The sequence below is a fragment of the Ixodes scapularis genome, unplaced genomic scaffold (assembly GCF_016920785.2).
Source record: "Ixodes scapularis isolate PalLabHiFi unplaced genomic scaffold, ASM1692078v2 PGA_scaffold9__187_contigs__length_104089568, whole genome shotgun sequence".
NCBI classification, from domain to species: Eukaryota; Metazoa; Arthropoda; class Arachnida; order Ixodida; family Ixodidae; genus Ixodes; species Ixodes scapularis.
The window spans coordinates 76,287,468-76,305,594 of NW_024609884.1; the positions used below are offsets into that span (position 1 = coordinate 76,287,468).

General features: G+C 48.1%; 1 protein-coding gene across 1 annotated transcript; it reads left to right on the plus strand.

The window, feature by feature from the left end:
• Positions 1 to 803: 803 nt before the first annotated feature.
• LOC8038232 lies at positions 804 to 9,419 on the plus strand. The gene is made up of 3 exons (XM_040205754.1): positions 804 to 864; positions 3,736 to 3,876; positions 9,178 to 9,419. Exons 1-3 carry the CDS (start codon positions 804 to 806, stop codon positions 9,417 to 9,419), a joined length of 444 nt encoding a protein of 147 aa, XP_040061688.1.
• Positions 9,420 to 18,127: the final 8,708 nt, after the last annotated feature.

An 18,127-nucleotide genomic window follows, 5' to 3' on the forward strand; every position in this document is an offset into this window, starting at 1 on the left:
TTGAGTCGTTTACATCATATATTGATCGTAGATGACGTTTTGAAGCTGGATCAGCGCGGGAAGTACTGCGGAGGTCCTCTGGGCATCCTGGTTGGGACATCCGCTTCAGAACATTTGTCCAACATCCAACGGATGTCCGTACTCGGCTTCAGACGCACGGGTCTTGACCTTACGTCAGTCGGATATTGCTGGCCGTCCGGGATCGGGGATGCTAATATCGCTCGGTCGTCCGTAACGCCGACGGCCTTGAGTCCCGTGGGGCTCGCTCGCTCCATGGGTCCATCTTTCGACCGCCATTCCGAGCCCGCTCCTTCCTTTGCAAGCCGCGAACCAAACGACTGCGCCTCGCAGAATATTGCATGAGCCTTATGGTTTTCTACCAAGGCCCCACTTTTTTCCCCATCTGTTTTACCGCTACCCACGCAGTCGATCAAGGGTCGCTCCCAGCGAGCGAGCCCTACTCTACTCCAGTAAATTGAAGCTCCACGAGGTTGGTGGCGAAAATGTTCGATAACAGGCACAATCTCGCTCCCGAGGAGAAGAGATTGCAAGCTTCATCGAACCAGACGGCCATCCGAGCAGGCCGTGGCTGGATGGTGCAGTTTTATTCCCCCCACGCCTTTTTTTTTTTTTTTTTCTTTCTGTCTCTCTCGTTTAAGCAGCGAACTTGCTCACTGGCTGATGAGTCCCTCCAACTCCCAAGTTTGTGGGCTCGCCTTCGCGGCACACTCGGAGCAGCCAATTCACCCACACTTTTCTTATCGTGGTTCCCGCGCTCGCGTGGTCGAACCGGGCGAGTCGTAATGGTGTGGGGCTTCGGTGATTGGCGGACCATGAGCGTCGCGCACGTCTTTGTTTCCGGACGTGAGCATCAGGCGCACGGCCCCCCAAGGGCCACGCCGGCAGCTCCTTCGGTGCGGAAATCTTTTCACGGCTGTACAGGACCTCGCCGCCTCTGTTTTCGATCCTATCTTAACTACCCCTCCACGCCGGAACGTACAATAAATAACTCAATGAAAACAAAAGACTACAATGAAGAACGTCGCATCGCTGTTCCAATTAATTCCGGCGCTTCTGAGAGACTCGGAAGAGAGTTTGAGTCTTTTCGAGCGAAATGAAACGTTTTTTTCGACTGTGCACGGACTCTCACTATACTAGGGCATGTTCTTCCATTTTTTCTTGCTCTTTTTGTTTTAATAGTTTTGTATACTAATGACTTGGTCTGCGTTTATTTATCTTATTTTTGTTGGGAAATTACCTTAAAAATAAATAAGGGCTATTTAGATGTTTTTCGACCATAAGTGGTTCCATGTCGTTGCTGTGCGACGCTCGTTGAGAAGTCTCCGGACGTCCGGCACTTCTGCTCTCACCTGTTACCTCAATGCAGACCACCACTTTTCAGACCTTCGTGAGGATTAGTACGATTTAATTGAGAGAAAATAAAGACTGTCAATTGTGAAAGGTTAGGAAATAACTATACATTGCAAAATATTAATGCACTTGTTGCCAGAGTGTAGCTACTGACTTACTAAGTTTTCCGCTTGGACCTAACCACAACCAGCGTGACAAAACACACACACACACGCGCACGCACGCACGCACGCACGCACGCACACACACGCACGCACGCACGCACGCACGCACACACACACTGAGGAGCAGTGTGGCCATCGCGGTACGTACACACATACATACGCACGCACACACTTTCCAAGAACGCGTGAAAACGAGTCAAAAAAGAATATGTGACTTCCTTTTTGAACGTGAACATTCGACTGAGATCAGTTTGGTTGGGGGGAATAATTAAAGATTGGGGACGGCCAACCAAGCCCTAATTGGGAACCTTGCGTTTCGATGTCTACTCGGCTCTTCTTCGGGGGTGACTGTGGCAATGGCCACAGTCTTCTCCTCAGATCTGCTCCTCCTTTACACTCTGCTCCTCTTTCGGGGAGACTGTGTAGATGGCCACACTGCTCCTCAACGGCCATCGCCACAGTCACCCCTGAAGAAGAGCCGAGTAGGCATCGAAACGTAGTGTTCCCAACTAAGAGTTCCCTTTTTTTGTAGTACGTGGAGACAACCAATCAGGGCTAACAATAGAAGGATGCCAGCGAATAAGAAAGCTCATAATACAAGAGCGAAACGTCATGGTCAATGTCCCTGCGCACATCGCATTTTTGTCCAATTCGTATTCCGAGTTTTGTCGTTGGCTGGAATATTTTTATTGTTCGCTGTGATCGGCTGTTCCTGTGTTCTTCAGAAAGATAAACTCACAGGTTCAACAATGATGGATGCATGGATGGATGCTAACGACTGTACCCTTTATAACGGGCGGTAGCTTGCGCCACCTAGCCTAGAAATTAAAAACCGAAAGTATAATTCCTCCCTTCAGCCTTCTAAGCCAATTTGCTACTCTCTGCAATTTTGTAACTATCACCAGGCGGTGTTGGAAATCACAAAGATGACCCTTGGGGGATCGGACAAAAATACTAAAAATATCACCCCTCGCCTCTTCACCCCGGCGAAGGAGTCGTCAATTTTCCCCTGGTCAAACGTAGTCGGGCCCGCTGGGAGATGGGTTTGAGACTTTGGGCCGGAGCCACGTGAGAGGAAGTTCTGTGGCCCCGCCTGGTCCCCAGCTGTGTTTCTTGTACGTCATTCAATTATCCCTAGATAACCTCTACCTGTCTTTCAATCTCCTCTTTGTTATTAAAATGCACTTATCATCCCTTCTTCCATTCTCATCTACAAACCCCAGCGCGCCGGCTAAATCAGTCGCACCCTCCGGAGGTGTGAGAGCAAGCCCTGTGCACCTCAACACCACATGTTTTATTGTCTCGTCTTCCCCTTGGCTACGACTCACCACGTATCCATTTCCTCCTACTTTTTTCTATATGTCCTAGTCCTCAATACTCCCGTTCTAGCCTCGAATAACAACGAACTCCCCCGTGAATTATCATACAAATGTTACTTCCTTATTTCCTGTACCTAGTAAAAGCTGATTTTCCCTGCATTCTTTCCTTCCACATTTTTTTCAAAGTTTCTTTTACTTCCTTTTTCACAGAGGTAGTCTGCTCTGCCTCAGCACTTGACTGTTGGTATTTGAATTGCAGTTTTCGGGTTCGGTTTGCCCATTTAGTGTTCAGACTTTTCATAAATATGCTTATATACCTTTCTCGCCCATTGTGTATCCTCAATAGTGTCTAGTCTTTGTTAAATTTTCAACTTACTGATCGCCTCTCTAACCACGAAAGATGTCCAGACCATGTCTCCCTGCATTCCTTTTTTTGCTGTATACCCATGCGCCCCCAGTGCCTGTCTGCCCACGCTCGTCTCCCGGGTCTCTAAACTCGACTGGACCTCAGATTTCATGCATAATACTGCATTGTCAACAGATACCCCGGCACCATGACTTCTTTCCATGTTCCCCTAACAACTTCATATACATCGCACCTAATTCCAGAGTGCCTTATGCTTCATAACTGTTGTGTTCCTTTTTCTTTCCTTTGGCGCTAAGCACAGTCCGCGGGCTTACTGCGGACCGGCAGAGTGGTCCATAATGACGTCATGGTTACGTGATACGCACATTTCTCTGGTTGGAGGATCTGATTCCTAAGATTTGTCCGCCGTTTGAATGTGGCTTTAACGGACAAGGAAGAGCCAGTCCCCCGTTCGGTGGCCATGATCCAAAGGCGACTCCCGTTCTCAGTGTGGCCTTCCCGTGTTCCACCGCAGGATCCCGGGCAACGGGGACCCCGTCATTCCGCTGCTACCAGTGCAGGGTGGCCAACAACGAGGACTGCCATGAGAACTACCTGAAGACCTGTCCCTCGGACCAGGCGTACGACGTCTGCCTCACCATGGTCGTCAAGAACGGTGGGCACGCCTCAATCCATTCCCCCTGAAAAAAAAAAAAAAAAAAAAAAAAGAATAAAAATCTGGGGCTAGATAAGAGACAGAAAAATCGCGCGGGCGCCTTACCGCAACCGCTAGCCTCGTACCTGCTCCACGAATAGTAACTTTAGTGCACTACTGCGCTTCTCACGCGCTGAAAATCTTTATGAAAATGACTGATTTCGTGGTTTTCGATGACGCTCAGCAAGTTTCTAATTGGAACCATATGTATATTTTCACTAATTAAAAAGTTAATTATTAGTCGTCTGATCGGTATGATTAGCCCCCTATACTATGTCCCCCTGGCCGTATAACTCACCTGAACAAACCGTGTTAGTGCAGCTTTCACAGCTTTTTTAAGCAAATATTTTAAGCTTAAAAGAAAACCTATATATATATATATATATATATATATATATATATATATATATATATATATATATATATATATATACGTATATATATATATATATATATACGTACTTTTGGAGTTACTATGCTAGGATGTTTATTGTAATGTATATGTTACGACAGTTTCGCCGAGAGGCTCGGCTTCGTCAGGAGATGACATCAGATGACACCCTTTCCATCGCATATGTTTCGGCGCCAAAATGGCCGATTAAAGCCAAAATAAAACAGACACAGCGGACGCGATACTCCCAAGCCAATACAAACAGCCGTTCAGTTCCCCGAGTGGCCGCTGCGGAAGAAATGGCGGCGTTGCGATCGCCATTAGTTCGGTTCTTTCTCAGAGAACACTCTATGGCAGTTTCCCAACTGAGTTGTTCTAGCAACGTTGGTGCGTACTGACGGTTATTTCTACTTGCTGGTTGCCTCGAGCTACTACTTCTGCAGTGTGAAACTAACACAGCGAACCGAACGCTCGTGCAACACAAAATACCGGCATGGCCGCGAATGACGTTACGGGCAAGCTATGGTCATAGGGCGTACAGTCCTCGGATATTGCTAATATACTGCGTTCACCCTTAAGCTGAGACTGCAGCCAAAGCTACAAACGCGAGCTAGCCCGCGCTCCTGTCATTGAGACAGGCATTTCTAGTGCGAGCCCCTGTACGCTTCAAAGCAGCGACTTCTTGCTGTCGTGCTTGTGGCATTGGCTGAAGTCTCAGCTTAAAGGCGCGTTCACACCGGCGATTTGCAGCATTCGCGCGATAATTTTCATCGCAAAATCCATTATCGCTGAGAAAAAGCAACGTGTTTCGAGCAGTGGCTAGCTGACCTGACTTCTTGCGATGCGATCTAGTCGCGGAGCGGCTGAGCCAATCAGCGGCGTTCGGAGCGAGAGTTTTCAAGAGCGCAACTCGCTCATCGCGCACGACAGTGTGACTATACTTCGTTTCAGCTTCGGTCCGAGCGCGGCCGATGTTATAAGCCGAAGGGCCAATAAAAAACCACAAAACTCGCAGCGTCATGGCGTGCTCTCTGCGCTTGATAAGACTAGCCGGCGGCGGAGCACGCGCAGAGAGACGGCGAATACCGGCTGGTCCTATCAACTGCAGAGAGCACGCCATGACGTTGTGCCTCTTTCGCTGTTTGATTGCTCCTTCCGCTCATAACATCGGCCGCGCTCGGACCGAGGCTGAAACGAAGTATACTCGCATCGCGCGAGTGCTGCACATCGCCGGTGTGAACGTGCTAAATTGGGTTGTGTATATATGTTTATACAGCCTCGAACTTCGACTGCCTCAACGGGCGACGAGTCTCCCAGCTGTAGATGAGAAATTTAGCCGGTGCAGTACAACCGCTAGCCTGGGGTCTTAAACGTGCATCACGCAGTAGTGATACACGACCGCACGCCGGTACGATGCTCATCCAGGTCGAAACGGGCAGGGGTGGGGATTGAACCTATGATCCTTGGGTTCTGCAGCGCGAGCTTTCGCTCCACGTGCTCCGAGCTGGTGTGCGCTAGCCCACTCGGCCACCGATCCCCCTATGTGAACGTGGCACGTGCCTTAAGGGTGAACAGAGAATAGACGATTGCAAACTGGGCGACTGGCCGCCGCCGTGTCTCTGCTCGAGCAGGCACGCCCGTGCGATTACGAGCTTGCCAAAGCTACGTTCGCCCGCGCGTTGCACGCGCTTGCACGCATGGGGCACCACTTGTGGCGCCATGCTTGCAATTGTCTATAGCCGAGATTGTCACGCGTTAACGCCACCAAGCGACAACGCTCGCAACTAGAGTAACCTTGGCCGTGCAGGAACTCTTGATGTCACGAGCGCGATATGCATCGCGCTTCTCGCTGGCCGCCTATGAAGCGAGCGGTAGAGAGCTCGCGGTTGCGTCCTTTCGTTTCCGTACCCCTTTAAAGGGGCCATGAAATTATTCTTGCGCTGGGATAAATGATTTAAGACTGGGACTTATTGCATATAGTTTAGTGGGCTCAAGTAAAGAGAGTAGAAAGTCAAAAGCCAGCTTTTCGGTACGAACATTTCAAAATATAGCGGACTATTTCGTACCTGCTTTCCTTCCAAAACTCTCGCTTCTCACTGAGATACATCCGCGGTACCCAAACACGTCAGCCGAATCCAGCTCACGCATTGGACACGAGCAATGCGTCACTCGGACATATCCGCTCCTCAACAATCAATCGGTCGACGAATATTTGGATTCGCGTTCGTGGCCATTGAGTGTACTGACCGAACTTATCAACACTTGCGAATGGCACATTCTGGGGTGCGCTTAAAGGGGTACTCCACCGATTTTTTGAGCTACCTCAACTAACTATATTTTCTGACTCCCCGGCCTTTACTCTCTCCGGTATGCTATTCAGAATCGCGAGATTCATAATAGTTATTGCGAAATCGGCAAATGAAAATGATGCAAAAACCAACATTCAAATATACGCGCGCTTTTCAGGACCGTGACGTCAGTGGCAGGCAGGCTTGCCAGTCGAGCAAGCAGCCGAAAAATAGAATATGCCGATCATTTGCTCCGTACTGGAGCGCGGGTACTGCAGCGAGCTTCCCAAGCATTCATTTGACACCATGAAACTGCTTCGAATCAGTTTAAAACAAAATCTACAGCCCAAAGAGTGAACCCCTGCCTTCCACTGACGTCACTTTTTCACTGTTGCCAGTAGAGACTTCGAGCTTGAAAAACACGGTGAGGACCAAAACTGTAAATTCAATAACTTCGCGAAAAAACAATATTTTGACCTAATATTTGGGATACTATTTTCGCAATGTTTGTTGGTTAGTTTAGCAAAATTTCAAGCAAATCGGAGACAATGAAAAAATCGGTGGAGTAGCCCTTTAAAAAGCACATTAGAAGCTTGGAGTCATCGCCTAGGGTGCCCTAGCAGGTCCCGACCACGTGATATCTCATTTCGCTTTTGAGTTGAGGATTAAAGCTAATGAGGAAGAAGTTGAAAAATTGTTTCATGGCTCCTTTAAAACCGAGGTTATACTGCTCGTACGTCATGCAGAAGAAAGTCTGCAAACAAGAGTCACCTCTATATCCGTAGTCCGAATGCCACGTGCCAAAATTTTTCTTTGAACTCATTGCCATGCGGCATTTTTAGCACGGATGAACACGGGTAAATTTGAATTTTGGTTTTCGCATCATTTTTGCTCGCCGATTTCAGCATAACTATTCTGAATTTCACAATACTAAATAGCAGGTGATTGGTGTTCGGATGTCTATGCACACTGGCTTTTGCATGATGTATAAGCAGTGTGACCTCGGCTTAAAGAGACGGTGAACCAGCGCAGGGCGATAAGCGCAAGAACGCGAGGTTAATTCGCTTATATTTTAAAGGAGTTAGATTTGCCTGAAAATTAGCTAAACATGCACACCAACAAGCATGGCTGAACTAGTATCCCAAATATTGGGCCAAAATAATTATATTTATCACGACGTTATTGAATTTACACTTTTGGCCCTCGCCGTGTGTTTTAAAGGAAACGTCTTGCTGGCAACTATAAACATCAAAGGGGCGATGCAACAATTTTTGTACTTTGCGCAAATACCGCTTAGAACGGATCCCTGACATTAATGACGTATGAAACACGCGTTCGTTTTTCACCCCACGCAATAGAAGTCCCAGAAAAAAAATTAAAGAAAAACAAGCAGCGTTCACCCCCTCAACTCGCAGCCAGAACAAGCGGCCACGTGATCTGGAGCCGATTATATGCCGTTAATGTAGATCATAGCCACGCGCTGGGGTTGGCAAAGCACACGGCACGCGCCGAGTTCCAGATATTGTTATGGCTCGGCTATTGTCGTCGTTGCAGCGAATGGACACGGGCCACTACCCGAATGCTTCTCGAGCTAGTAATTATCACGAGCCCAAATCGATGGCCCACGCAATGCTCGGGTCCAATCTATGAACAGCATTCAAATATCATCATATGGGTGTACTGCGATCCCAACGTTACGTCATGAAATTTTGCAAAGGAGAGATTGAATGAAAATGATCGCTTTTGTCCTTGAAATTACACCGCAACAAAGGAGTTTCTTGGCCAGCGGAGTTGCGTGCGAGTATCCTTGACTCCCACTAGTGCCAGTAAGCTCGTGTATAGTGAAAAACATTCCAACCAAATATCGTTGCACAGCTCCTTTAACGTCAGGGGAAGGCTGGGGTTCACTCTTTGGACTGTAGACTTTGATTCCAACTGATTACAAGCAGCTTCATGGTGCCAAATTAATGCTTTGGAAGCTCGCTAGAGCACCCGCGTAGCAGCACGAAACAAATGGTCGGCATAGTCCATTTTTAGACTACGCGCTCGACCTGCAAACCTACCTTCCAGTGACGCCACGGCTCTGACAAGCGCGGGTAAATTTGAATATTGGTTTTGGCATCATTTTTACTTGCCGATTTCAGAATAACTATTCTGAATTTCACCATACTAAATAGCCTACCGGAGAGGGTTAAGGCCGCTGATTTCGAAATTATACTTAGTTGGGGTTGCTCACGACAATCGCCGGAGTACCCTTCAAACGTGCACGTCTGTGTTAACATGGTAAAGAAAAACTTTCAGCCGCTTCCTTTGTAACCATTTCAGCAAAGAAAAATATAAAGTGGCAGTGGCGCTAAAGCCGGTTCAGGTAAAATACACGAAGCAGGCATACAGATACGGCGTGACGTCACTATTCTGTTCGGACACTGCACGTCCCTACAGGCAGTATCGTTCATTGTTTGTGAGTAAATCCACCGGCCTTGCTCAATGGCTGTGGGGTCCTTCTCGCGCAGCGCGTGCATTTTCTCGTGCGAGCACTCGCCGTCACGTCCGAATAATCGCCGCCTCCCTGGTGCCCCGCAGCGCAACAAGGCTTCTACATCGAGAAGAAGTGCGCCCTGGGTCCGTGCAACCTGCGCGACGAGAAGCAAAGTCAGGGCCTCGGCCTGGACACGTGCGACCGCTCGAAGGACTCGTACAGCTGCTTCGAGTGCTGCAAGGGCGACGGCTGCAACACGAACGGTGGCCGGTCGCTGCCCCCGCTCTTCCGGGCGACGCTGGTCGCGGTCGCCCTGCTCGTGGCCGGGCTCGCCGGGGCCGCGTGAGCCCCCGGCGCCCGACTCCCGGCGTCCGGCTCCCGGCGCCCAGCTCCTGGCGCCCAGACCCGGGCGCCTCGCTCGCGGCACAGCAGCGCCGTGCCCCGCGACTGTCGGCCCCGGAACCCGGCGACGCTCAGCGGTCGGGAAGTCCCGGAGCTCGGCGGCCGGTCCCGCGGCTTCGCGCCGTTCCCTTCCCGTACCACAGGCGTCTGCCGGCGGTCAGGGCCTGGCCAGGTCGCTCGAGGCTGCGCGGACCCGCGCGGCCGAGCCGGGCAGCTCGTGAGGCTCGGGTTCCTGAACGGTACAAATGAGGTCCGCGAGTGAACAGAGAGTAGCTTTCAGGTCGCGGCAACAAGGAACTCCCCTCGCCTCGGCTCAGCTCCGTCGAGGCTGGGTGGCTGGATGGGCGACGCGGGCTTGGGCTTCACATCAGACGGCGCCTCGCAACGTCGGGGGTGCCTCCCTCCAAGGGGCTTCCTATTGCGACGAGGCTAGGTGGATCCTGCGAACTATTTCGGTATCATCGGGTCCTGCCGCAAAGCAAATATACCCGTGTCATTTACACCAACCGACTTTTTTGGACAGTTAAAGAAGTCCAGTTAAAAAAAAAAAAAATTATTCCGACCGCAGTGTCAATGCGAGGAACTCAGCGATTAGAGCGCTTCGCGTAAACGGCAACAGAGTGACAAACTGATAAGGGCCTTTCGTACAGATCATTCGGAAGAGCTTTGCCTTTCTAGCGGGAGCACGTGCCCTCACGTACAGCATGGATTGAGCAAGCGCCCGCAGGGCCCGCCATCCGCAGCCTGCGATCCGCGAAAAGGCCCTATTATTAGAGGTTTTTCGTAAATTGTGCACTACGGATAGCAGGGCCTTATGGGCGCATGCTTCATCCGTGCTCGAAGTGACGGCATGAGCTTCCGATAGCCTCTTGCACACGATCTACAGAAATTCCGTAGTATTCAATTATTTGCATTAAAGCAGGCACGACAGAGACCTCAGACCCCGTTCCCAGTCGTGTTAGGGAAAGCGTTGCCCAGATTTTTATAATAAACATGAGGATCTTGACAAAACTTATGCTATCGCTGAGTAACGGCTGTGTCGGTAATCATTTTTGTTTTTTTCTCTTTGTAATGTTAAGTTTAGATAAAATCCCTCTTCTTCACGAAGCGAACAAATTTTGATTGAGCCGCTGAGCTTCAAGCTTGCCATTTACCCCCATTTACAGAAATGAAGTTACAAGAACAGAGCAGGTACTCGATTTTTTATAGAGTCCGAACGGCATTCTATATTTCTTTCGTCCTTAAGCTGAGATTATAGTCCGCTGCAACTCAAGAAGGTAGAACGAGAGTAAGACTGGCCGGGGAGGAGGAAACAGACGGGACGCTGGAGAAGAGAGGGGGAGACCTCTTTCTCTTTTTAGCCTTCCGTCTGCTTCCTCCTCCCCGGCCCGTCTTACCCTCGCCTACCTTCTTGAGCTGTAACGGAAGCTCCGCCTTCAGCGCGAGCTTTCTCCCCTTGCTACCGCAAATGTGAACGCGCAGGCACGCGCAACCAAAGCACTGCGGAAGCCAGCGTGCTCGCGCTGAAGGCGTTCCTCTGCACAACAGTAAAGGTATGTCCAAGTAGTATCACCCAGTTTGTAGATCGGAGCTGTGCACACTGATCTAGCTGCGGCGACGTCAGCGTGCACTCGCAAGCTGTACCAGGCGGCGCAGAAGGTCGACCGTTCTCGGATGTTAAAAATGTCAGGTCTTCCACTTTCCTCTAGAGCACTCAGAAATCCAATCACCGTGACCTATGAATCGAAAGTTCGACGAATGACAAGGCCAAAGAAACGCGTCGACCTAAACGGTAAACCTGAAGTCACCGATAGGACGCCCTGCACGACCTTTCATCTGCTCACGCCATGCTCGATGTCACATTCCAGATTTCGTTGTTTGGTCCACGTGTTTCTTCGGCCCTTTCTTTCGCCGAGCTTTCTCCATAGGTCACAGTAATTTGTTCTCTTGGTGCTCAGGGGAAAATAGAAGGATATCATGATATCAAGATATCTTGAGATATCTGAGATATGAAGGCAGAACGTTTCATATAGAAGGACGGGCATTTCTTAGAGAGCAGAGATACGAAGGCAGAACGTTTCATGTCTTGATTTTTTTTTATCTATATATATTTCAATCCTGTAGATGTATTCAAATTAAAATACGCTCGCACGAATCGAACACACAAACAAAAACAACAAATGAATGTTCATTGCCACTGAGCTGCCACAAGGAGTATCGCATAGGATTCAACAGCACGTTAGGGTAGCGATTTCCAGTTACTCCCATCGCTCACGTTTATTGCCTTTGGATCCACCTTCGCCTCGTCGAGGGTAGCTTTTTATCTTTGCAAGCCACGTTTGTAAGTGGCGTTCTATGCTTCATAACTGCAATCACGGTTGATTGCGATAAAATAAAGAATTACCAGAAGGATCCCGACTTTTTACGTCAGCGTAAGGAAACCACGAGGACCCGTGGTACCAGTATAAATGTCAGCAAGTTATTTTCTTCCCAAATTCCGCTCGGAACCATGTTATAATTGCGCTTCCCAGGATACATTAGACACAGCGTACATTATCTAGGATTTGGCTGCCGGTACGTTGTTCGAAGTACCACGGTGTCTGTCCCATATTCCATATGAGGAGCCTGTCGGAGCGCGAGTGCTTGTCGCTCAGAATTTGTGCAGAAAATCGTATAGCACCTCATAAAAAAGATGGTGCGTTTTCTTTCGAAGGAGAGTTCGCTTGAGCTTTTACCTAGCCAGGTATAAGCAGCCGCCCCAAGAAATTACCTCCGTAGATACAGACTTCCCTCGAATTGCACTCTTGAAAGGAGTTGAGCGCACGCGGGCCTTCTCAACGCGCGCATCGCATCGATCCGGGGCACAAGTCACGATTATGGCAAAGCGCCACGGAAAGAACTCGGAGCTAATTTGGCGTTTCCTCGATCAGCAGCTGTTGGGCTCAACTCGGAAGCGTTCATTACGCTGGGGCTTGAACTCGGGAAGCCTCAAATAACGTCCGATTTGTTCATTCCGCGAAATTAACGATCCCCCTCCACCGCAAAAGTGCTCCGTGCTTGATTTTGATCGCATGCGGACCCGGTTATCGTGTCTCGCGATGGCGCATTGAGGCCCATTGTTCTCGGTCCTCGGGGATGCGGCGCTCGTTTTGATGCTTATACAGCCTCATCGTTCGGCTCCTTCTCTTCGCCATGCGACGCTCCCGGCTGGAGACTGCCGCTGACTCTGTCGCATGTGTTTCGTTAGCGATCATGTGGTACGCGAAGCATCACAAATTACATTGCCTCTTTCACCATCCCACGGTTGTGCTACAGCCTGTCTCGATCACCCCTCATAATCATGAGTTCTGCGAATGACGCGAAGACGCCTTGTCCTCTCCGTGCCCGGTGGTTTTGATTATGAAGTTGGTTCCAGCGAGTGCCCGGCGTTCGGGTGCTAGACCGCCTGTGCTGCAGTCTCGAGCACTCGTTGTCTTGTAGTGTGAACGATGTGAACTTCCTGTGTGACTCTGTGAACATCCGAACCGACCCGATACAGAAGCCCAGTGTACGGTACGATGTGTTGTCTGCCTCCGAAGAATCCACGAACGCGCCTGGACCTGAGCACTGCGGATGTATGTATATACACTTAGAAGCGCGGAACAGTCTGCCTCACAAAGTGTCATTTTCTCGCTCATACTGATACTCAACTTAAGTGTCGCTCTTCCTGCGCTTTTGTTTTTGCTTTTTTTCTTCTTGTTTTTAGGCTGATATTATTTTGGTACCTGTCTGTGTGTCAGCATTACAGTGTCACTGGAAATAATTTGACAACTGTAGATCAAACTGTGTGCAGCGACTAATCTAGCGATGGTGGCTCTTTACCTATCGAACATCACGGTATTCTTACGTACGGCTCATGAAAGCCCACCCACATGAATTTCCTCGAATTGTTAAAGCAACGCACGAAGAAAGCTCTTTACTTTCGAAGTTCAGAGCTCTCCCTACTCAAACACCTCTAGAGCTTTAGAAATCACTCCTTACTGGCGGAGTCAGGACACTCGTTCTTGTTCAATGATTGGGAGCGTCCAGATTTTGGCTTTGCGTGTTAGTGCCAAGTAAGTCTCCGCTAACAAATACAGCACTAAATTACATTCTTAATCTTTTTAAGTGGGTTTACAGGAGAACTTTATAAACGTGACATGCCCTCTTTAAAAAAATGAGCTTCGAACAAACGGAAATAGAGAAAGGACATCGCTCGGTCGGGTGATTCTTCCAATTAACTTGTTCCTGCCCCAGCGCACATGTTATTTCCAAAAAGGTTCACCCGATTTCTTGGAAGTGGCGCGAGCGAGCTAGCCGACATCTAGACATTGCGTACAGCTCAACAGCTGCGCTGTACGTACTTCAGAGTCCATCGGGAGCACTTTCACCGATATCAGAGTTCCTCTAGACGGTGTGCATGTAAAGAGCAGAGCTTCTCTACCCTGTTATACGCACTCTGTCTACACTTTATCGCCTGCGTACTTCCTTTCCTTTACCACTCCTACCTTCGCGCATCTACCCTGTTGGGTAAACAACGGGGCCCGGCTTATTTATTAGACGTGTATCGAAACGGTGGGAAAGAGCTCTTCGCACGCCGATCACATGTCAGACACGTTGAGTAACGAGGCAGATTCACGTACTACAAAAAAATAAAAATAAAAGTCTCAGTACATCTGTATTTGAACAGCTTTAGAGAGAACTTAGTGGACGAGGCCCAAGTTTTGTTTTTGTTTTAAATGTACAAACTGCGGTGATACGCAACACGCCATGCTCGGTGTCCCAGCCCAGATGGAGTTTCTGGGTTTTGATGATGCTCTCTGTGGACTCTCTAAAAAAATGCTGTGTACGTTTATTTTTCCGCGGAGCATTAGAAGAGTCAGTGACTTTAATCAACAGAGGAGCTGCGGGGGATAAAGGCTGGACTCCATGGAGAAAATATGCGGTGAACCGACGAAGTTGGCATGGCGCCACGTTCGCTCTGCGCGCGGACCAACAGCCACTGTTCTGACGCCGCGCGCTGAGCGAATAACGCCGGGAAACATTTGTCGGCTTTTCACGGGATGTTCGCTGTATGAAGTCTAGCCTTAATTAACGAGGCCGAAAATATGTTTATATATAAGAAAAGTCTGCAATGTGACGCACACTGTGTCGCATGGCAGACCCACACTGTGTCGCATGGCAGACCTAACGTTAGGGGCTAAACATATGTTCGACCTCGTCATCCAGTGAGCTTCCACTGCAGGTTAGTGATTAGCTCTCCAAGTGCTCGGTAGGAAATTAGATGTCAGAAATGTTTCCAGTGCATGTCGCAGTGATTGGCAGTTTGGGTGTTCTGCAATAAATTAAGCTTTTTCTATTATCTTTTTTTAAGAGTGCAGGGATCGGAAGCATTTTGTTTCAGGACTAAAGTCATTACCCGACCGTGGTGACAGGCTTAAACCGGTCCCGTGAGAGCACAGCAATTGAGGTCTTTTGACACGCTTAGCCATAAACAATACGTAGTTAACTTTTGAAACAAAGCTTAATTTTAAAAAAAGAGAAAATCATGACCTGTGTGAGAACGTTATTCCGTTGGAATGCCTCATTGACTGCTGTAATATATGCCAGAAATGTTTCAGTGCATACGATCGCCGACATATAACAAGTAAATGGAACTGACCGGTGTGGTACTCAACATTATATCTAACAGTTCTGGATATCGAATGCATTTGCTATATGGGAGATTGCCACGAAACCTTCCGTTGTAGCAACTTTAACATCAGGCAGGCGCGTAACTCTAGAGGACGTCAAGCGATTAATTTTTTCATCCATATTGTAATGTACAGGAGGATACACTAATACTCAAAAGAAAGATAACCAAATGTTGTATAAAGATAGCATGGTTAAGGAATAATAAGTGTATTGATAACACATCGAAAAAACAAGTTTTTGTTCGGCTCCAGTTAAAATTGACTTTCCGCATCTTTGTTATCATGAAATAAGTAGGAAACAAACCCGCTGTCTCATTCATAAATTCATGCGATTCTAAAAATCTGAGAAAAACGCGTAACATTTATTCTATCTCAGGTCAAAGCTTTGTTTACATCAGAGGTTCTACAGTGAATCTCCGATGTGCAAACACAGAGACAACACAAAAGTGATCCTCATGATCCCGGTCCATCGTTGATCTCTCCGAACTTCTTTATTTTTGCAGCTCCGCTACCCTATGTTATATTGACGTTCACAAAGAGAGACCCGGCCAAAGAAGGCAGCATGTCTCACTTTAAAACACACAGACTTATCACACTTTTAATACTGGAACCCATACCGACAGAAATTTATTTGTTCTCGCGGCCATAGGTCGAGGGAAAAGTGCATTTCTCACAGAACTAGTGAGTGATCTCTTGTAAATCAGAAGCTACGGGCTTGTGATCCTGCTACTCCATTCCTGCCTAACTGCGGCCCCACTCCGACAGTGCTTTGTGTAGTGTCTCATTACTACGCGCGTAATATGCTCAGTAGGGCCGTGGTGAAGTCAGGCTGGAATGGAGTGGATTTGTCTCACGACTAATACGTAGAACGACACAAATCAAAACGCACTCAAATAATATGTCAAGCGAAAGTGAACACCTTGCCCGTGTATATTTCCAGTCCACTTTCTGTGACTAGGTGAGCATAGAATCAACATCGATCCCTGACGTAGCAAACACAACAGTTTGATGGCCCGAGAATTGTTCCGCAGCACCAGGATTAATTATGGAGAAGCATGTTCTATTGCCGCCAGTTTCTGACGCTCAAGCTTGTAAAAGGTTGTGAACAAAGGCGTCATTGACGTGTATAAGAGCAGTGTCAGCTCAAGATTTGTCACGTGGAACTAGGCCCTAAGCCTTAGCCTTTCGTGGTCAGTCGGCGTCACCGTCAACTTTTCTTGCCGAGCCCGAACTTGCTGTCTTTGCACATATATTTTAGGTTGCCCAACGTAGTTGACTTTGCGTCACCCCACGGTAGTGTAACAACCCTCACAAAGCAGAGCTTAACAATTGGAAAAGTTAATTAGGGATTTCTATACTCCAGGACCATTTTCTTCGGCATTTTGAAAACGAGGAGTGCGCGTGTCCAGCTTTAATGGTTACTTCAGTAAGCACACGTCCTCCCGTACCTTTGACTGCATAGCCTCAGAAAGTTGTCCCCGAGTATGGCAGATATTCTTGGCAGGCCCGCCACAGCTCACATCACGCGCTTCACAGCATGCCTTGAACTGGCAGCACGTGCTTCCGATCATCAGCATCGTTCTATCCGATCCTCGCCTATTTGAATACTCGTTAAGCGAAACATCTGCGTACCATTTTGTTATGTAACAGATGCGTTCGATGCTCATGTAATATGAATCGTTTATTCGAGTCTTAGAAAAGTATTAGAGGGGGAGGATAGGTTCGAATAAACGCGAAATCTATGATTGTGTTTCATTAAACGACATGCGCGCCATCTGAGCAAATGGAATATGATAACCATTTCTTCCAATCGTATAAAGACGATATATATTACCCCGGATAACAGCTTACTAGAGCCAGACCCCCTTGTAATTTTGTGACACTTATCGAATCAGAAACTCGCAACAGTACCGATGCACTGCGGCATCAGAGGTCATCTGAGATGGCTCGCCTGACTGTGTGTTTACAAAGCACGAAAGAGGAGCACGTAAAAGAAGCTCGCGCTGCCCCTTCTTTGGCTTAGGTCGTACGTGACAACAAGGCTGTTGTTTCCCGTCAGATTAAATTTGAATAAACGCATGGCGGTCCAATAAAAGCTGAAACTTGTCCACTTGACACTATGCCGACCTCAGCAGCGCCTGTTCATGGTTAGCTTTGAGTATATGGCACCGCGTTCACTCTCACGCTCACGCCGACTGCTCGACTTGCCTCTAAATTCTAGGATCCTGTAAATATGGAGTTTTCGAATATGAGGCCCCAACACTTGGAGGCCCTTATGAACGAGGTGAACCCAAGCGCAGCGATGCTCAACCGTCGGCTTACAGGATAGGGTTTTCACAACACAGCCGGGCATGCTTGCGTTTCTGGCCTGCAGCACCAGCAGTACCAATGCGGTTAACAAGCAAAATTATTGAGAAGCGAAAAAGATTTTTAAAAAAAACGTAAAACAGTTACGCTGAACAAACACATTTCTTGTTGATTGTTATAAATAATGGGTAAGGCAAAACCAACTCCACACGTGTTTGCTAAATTATGAATGTTTGGTTGTTTATAATCAAGACAAGCTTTGTTGAAATTACTGTCCCAGTGTACCAAATATGGCATTTAAAGGGGAAGAAGTGAGCAATGGAGGCCGGCGGCATAGTATATAACGACTAACATGTAAGCACTGGACATAGAACCTTGTTCAGGTTCGAAAATCGCGTTCTTCGGCTCCAATGAAAATTGGTGGATGATCTGTTGCGTGCCGTGAACGCACGAGCAATCTCGCCAAGACAATCCACTACACTTCGAAGTCGCCATGTCGACAATTGACGCATTCCTTTAGGCTTGGGTATGACCCAAACCCGAAGACGATTAAAAGAAAGAAGAAAAAAAAAACAGATTTAGATATTCGTTTATACTTTGTGATTTAAGCGATGTAAGCCAAAGCGAAATCCTT

What these genes read in the sequence shown, in the direction of transcription:
- LOC8038232 (XM_040205754.1), top strand. Translation starts at nt 804, where the DNA reads ATGGTGTGGGGCTTCGGTGATTGGCGGACCATGAGCGTCGCGCACGTC. An exon ending in GCACGTCTTTGTTTCCGGAC is followed by an intron (nt 865 to 3,735) that starts GTGAGCATCAGG and finishes GTTCCACCGCAG; the next exon opens with GATCCCGGGCAACGGGGACC. An exon ending in CACCATGGTCGTCAAGAACG is followed by an intron (nt 3,877 to 9,177) that starts GTGGGCACGCCT and finishes GGTGCCCCGCAG; the next exon opens with CGCAACAAGGCTTCTACATC.